The 5,181-nt window shown below is 52.7% G+C and overlaps 1 protein-coding gene across 1 annotated transcript; it reads right to left on the minus strand.

The window, feature by feature from the left end:
* Nucleotides 1-220: 220 nt before the first annotated feature.
* On the minus strand, nucleotides 221-2,742 carry LOC119324211 (uncharacterized protein At1g66480-like). Its single transcript, XM_037597974.1, has 2 exons — nucleotides 1,830-2,742; nucleotides 221-643 (listed from the first exon to the last, which is right to left on the minus strand). Exons 1-2 carry the CDS (start codon nucleotides 2,541-2,543, stop codon nucleotides 599-601), a joined length of 759 nt encoding a protein of 252 aa, XP_037453871.1. The 5' UTR covers nucleotides 2,544-2,742; the 3' UTR covers nucleotides 221-598.
* Nucleotides 2,743-5,181: the final 2,439 nt, after the last annotated feature.

Genomic DNA, 5,181 nt, shown 5'->3' on the forward strand with positions numbered 1-5,181 from the left:
AACAGCTCCCAATAATAATTCTTAGCATAAGCAAATATAATCCACCGGTTCAACGCGACGATCCATTATCACGCACCACTAACCCGCACAACCCCCTTCCAGAATCATGCAGGGGTCGAATGAGTGAGTGCGGATAATTCAGAGAAGCTGCCGAGTCTGAAGCAAACTGCAGCAGGTTGGCATCTTCCAAATCAATCTGAAATCATGCATGCACACAGAGTTGACCGAGACAATTGGCTTGCACAGAGACAGAGCATTCACGACGACATGGCATGGTGGACTAATAATAAAACCACCAGAGAGGAACTAACAAGAAAACGCACAAGGGAGAAGAGAGAGTCCAGAAACACGCTATTGAGAGGCGAAATCAAGGTGAATTGGAAGCCATTCGGCGGCTTCTCGTCTTCGAACCATAGTTTTTGTTGGCAAGAGAATGATGATCCAAGCATGTATCTCTAACAGCCTTTTTTTCGGACCGGTATCTCTAACAGCCTGAAGATAGGTTTATAACTCCCTATCTCCTGGCCTGACAATCAGCAAGCATGGCTGGGACAGTAGGATGGATGTGTTAACTCGTCTCCGTCGAGGGGAATGTCGGTCATGCTATCAGCTCGTCCGGCAACGCCACGAACCTCGCACGCTTCTGAAACATGGAAATGGAGACAGGATTAGACTTCAGGAAAGGCGACAATTGTTACACAGATTTGTCTACGGATCCCGTTACGTATCGACGCTCAAAATAAAACTTGTGGGTCTGGGTTCAACACCACAAGAGAGTTTAGAAACAAGAAACAAAAACGATGGGCGGCATCAATTCATTTCTTTTTTGTCTCATTCTGCTAACTCTAATTTGTTTTTGTTTCTTTTTTATGATTATTGTGACGGTTACCGACTCCACTTGTTAAATGATACTGGTGTGTGAAAGAGGAAACCCGCACGAAAGTTGTGCTGTGCTTGCTGTGTAGGTTGTTTCCCGCAATGAGCGGAGAAGAGTTTCCCAGGCGTAGTGCGCCACTGAGACAGGGTACATGTTCTCTGCAGACAGCAGTACAAGAAAACTCTTCTTGCCGCTGTACTGTGCGCGGCATCTGCTCTGACATTCGGCAGTTTCGCTAGCCTTACACTAGTGGTTAGTGGGTGCTTTTCTACTGCGGTAACCAACCGCACAAACCGAACAAAACCCAAGAATTCTACTACTCTTATGTACTCCGTCCGGAGAAATGAATATATCCCGACGTATTTTTGTTTTATATGCATTCATTTTCATCTACTACCTCCGTCCGGGTTTATTGGTCCCCATTGTATTTCGTGCCAAATTTTGACCATAGATTAAATTAACAAAATGTTCACGCATGTCACCAAACATTGTATTTTTGAAAACTATGTTCAAATACGAATCCAATGAGATAATTTTTTTTGACATGCATTAACAATTTGTTAGTTAAATCTTTAGTCAAAATTTGGCACAAACTACAAAGAGGACCTATAACCAAGGACGGAGGTAGTATTTCTCAAACAAGTATTTCGCGATGGAGGAAGTAGGATACAACGCATTGCTGGCCAAGATTTTTGTTTCTTCTTCTAGAATATAATTGCTGCAAGGGACGAATTCTGCAGTACTATATATATGTGATTGACTTTTGGTTGTGCATCTCAACTCAAGTTGGAGTAGGAAGTAAAAATGCAGATCTTGTTCAGAGTTCTGTCGAACGAATATAATTCATGCATCACGCACTGTGCACAAGGGAACACGCAGTGATGCAATGCACGTGCAGAATGGATGGGGCTAATTGATTGATTTGAAGAGTAGGAGCAGTAATGGTGGTTACCTCCTCCTTGGTGCCGGGGAGGGTGGGCCACCTCTGCGGCGTCTTGGGCGGCGCGCCGGGCGCCGGCTTGGGGAGCATGAAGCCGGAGCCCCACTCGGGCGTGGCCGCGAACCGCGGGCTGCGCAGGATCCCGGGCGGCCGCTCGGGCGTCACCTTGGCGCTGCAGCCGCCGTCGCCCACCGCGGCGCACAGCTCCATGATCTTGGCCGCCGCCTCGGCCGCGTCCCGGCTCTCCCCCATCAGCTTCTCGACCTGCGCCTTGGGGAGCCGCATCCTGAGCCGCACGGGGGTACCTCCGCCGCCGCCCGAGACACCGTAGCCGCCGGGGAGCGGGGAGGCGGGCGCGGAGGCGGAGGCGATGCCCTGGAAGGAGGAGAGGTCGGAGGTGGAGCGGCGGGCGAGCATGAGCGACTCGAGCCGCTCGCGCGCGCCGACGCGGAGGTTGCCCGACCACGCGCGCCTGGGCGGCCCCGCGGCGGGGCGGCGCGGGAGCGCGACGAGGAAGTAGAGCCGGCCCCGGCGCAGCGGCGCGTCGTGCGCCAGGGGCCGCGCCCGCGCGCCCAGCAGCTTGACCTCCTCCGCCTCCAGCAGCTGGAAGCCCGGGTGGTCGCGCAGCACGTCGGACGCCGCCGCCGGCGGCTTGACCCGGAAGGACGTGCCGTCCAGCTGCATCACCTTGGCCCCCTTGCGCTTCGCCCCAATGCTGTTCCCCATCGCTCCTCCTCTCCTCTCTCGCCTCGGTCTCGGTGGTGCTGCCGGTGCGCGCGGACGGACGGCGTTGCTGCGTGCCGGCGCGGCGCGTGTTTGGTCTTGATTCTTGAGGGAGGCGTCGTCTGTCTGCCTCTGCTCGACTCTCTCTCTCGGGAGGCGCGGCCTGTGCGTCGTGATCTTTTGTTTGTTTTATAAAAGGAAACTGCAGGAGAGGAGGAGGTGAGGGGTCAAAGGTGACGAGGGGCGTATTTTATGGAGATGCCGAGGTGGTGGCCTTGTCTCTCTTGCGTTTCCCGCTTTCGGATGCAGATTGCCGGGGAGCACTCCATTGCCGAGATAGCGCCCGTCCGTCTGCGTGTGAATAATGATCGGGCGCAAAGTTTCTGGTTACTCCACTCACCGCAGGAGAGCCAACACGGAGACTCCACCGTTTCACAGCTCGCAATCATGGCAACCAGAAGTACATACATACAGAGCATGCTTGGATACGTTTTAGTCCCATGACTAAAAGTAGTGGGACTAAAACTTGCTAGTCTCACCCATGCTTGGATCCAAAAACTAAAGAGACTAAAATTTAGTTAATGAGCATTTATTATGGTCCCTCTCCCCTAATCCTACTTGTCCCTGCAACCAACTCCTCCCCCACGGTAGTTTTGCTCCCGCCAACTCCTCTCCCGCCCCTACTACTACAGGTACAAATTGTACAACTACAGTCAAGCAGTACTTTTGCATATATATATCACAAATTCTGAATGGCCATGGAAATTTCTGGATGTCTAGGGTATATGCATCACAAATTCTGAATTTCAGGATGCCAGAATGGTACAGGAAAGCAGAGCATACCGAAATTCAGTTGGCGCTTGCAAGTGTTATTATGCAAGAGCATACCTGAAAATCAGTCGGAGACGGGGCGGAACTATCACGGCCGCCGGAGAGGAGTGTTATTACGCGGCCGCCGGAACTATCACGCCGGAGACGGGGCGGCATCAAGCCCCACCCTTCGCCGTCCATGGCCTCCGCCGCAGCACCAGATGATTCCGTTTGAGACAAGAAATCAAACGGGGCGCCGTCCATGACAGATGGATCTGAGACAAGAAACTCATCTGATGAATGGAAGAACAATCACAAAACTAAAGAAATCGAACGGCCTTCATTCTCACCTTTTGTCCTCGCAGGAACAGAGGGAGGGGGAGAGGAGCGCTCGAGTAGCCGGAGGCGGGACGCGCTGCAGTAGGCGGAGGCGGGAGGCGCGGCAGTAGGCGGAGGCGCGGCGGTAGGCCGAGCCGGCGGGGATCAGCGGAGGTGGAGGCGGCCGCCGGCGCGTTCTGCGGGTGCCTGGCTCCTCCTCGCACGAACAGAGGGAGGGGGAGATAAGCGGTCGAGGGGGAGACGAGGGAACAGGAGGGGAACCGGCTGCGTTAAAGAGAGGAATTAAATGAGGGAAGAGAGAGCTAATGCAGATTTTAGTAGGGTTCCATTGACTAAAACTTTTTAGCCTCAAGACTAGTTCTAGTCTCTTTTTAGTCACATGTGCTTGGAACTTTAGCCTCTAAAAGAGACTATTTTTAGTCAGACTAAAAATAGTCCCTTGTATCCAAGCACCCTCACAGTTATCAAAGTGTGTCCGTGTGTGTGCATGCATGTGAAAGCGTTGGGATGAACGGAATCTGTGCGGGGGGATATCAGGAATTCAGGACTGGCTTCCATTGTGGTTACTCACGATCGTGGGTTGGCACAAGATCTGCGTGTAGTAACGTGTTGGCTTTAGCTCTTTCGCCAACACTGCCCAACCGTGAACTGTAAAGCGAGCGGCGATAAGTGAGGTTCAAGTTAGTCACCCGACTTCCTTTCCATACCCATGATCGCGTTAATGTGAACGATCCATCGGCCACCACCGATCCGCTCCGGTTCTAGAATTAGAATCACAAATTAGAAATCCGGTTGGGTCGTTGGCTCTCGGAAGAAGCAAGATGTGGTAGTAACTACCGTAGGTGTGTAGGTCAAGCCATAGATAGATCTCTTAAAGACACGATAAGAAGATGTCAACTGAATTCTGCGTCGGGGGCTGCATCCCACCGCTTCTCAAGGGACGACTCCTGTGCTGTGTGTGTGTCGGTAGGCTGAACAAGACGACTTCCACTGTCAAATCGATCCCCTCTTTTTGTCTGTTTCGAACCCACCTACCCGCTTTGTTGTGCTAGTACTAATCTGGAACCTCCCTGCATATGGCGATCGGTCATTGTACGTGGTTCCATTTATGATGGCACTACATTACGAGATCTAGGTTGCCTGCTCACTACAGTACTAGTAGTACGTACTACACTATGTGATTCCTTTCGTGGCTTGGTACGGCGGCCCGCGTACGTAATCGGCATAATAATCTTCGGTTTCCTGTCGCTGCCATGACCGTCGCATGGCGCATCGCGTCCGTCGTCGTCGCAAGCTGACGGATCCAGCGCTCATATTTTTTGGTCGCCCCTGACCGCACCATGAAAGCGAGCCATCAACGGCACGTAGCGGCGTCACGTCCCATGTCTCCAAGTGCACCACTGCTTGACCTGACCCGTATGGTATGTGAGCACATACATCAGAGCGGATGCGCGCACTCGCAGGCGACACGTACGCATGGCTCTCACAATGC

The sequence above is a fragment of the Triticum dicoccoides genome, chromosome 6B (assembly GCF_002162155.2).
Source record: "Triticum dicoccoides isolate Atlit2015 ecotype Zavitan chromosome 6B, WEW_v2.0, whole genome shotgun sequence".
NCBI lineage: Eukaryota > Viridiplantae > Streptophyta > Magnoliopsida > Poales > Poaceae > Triticum > Triticum dicoccoides.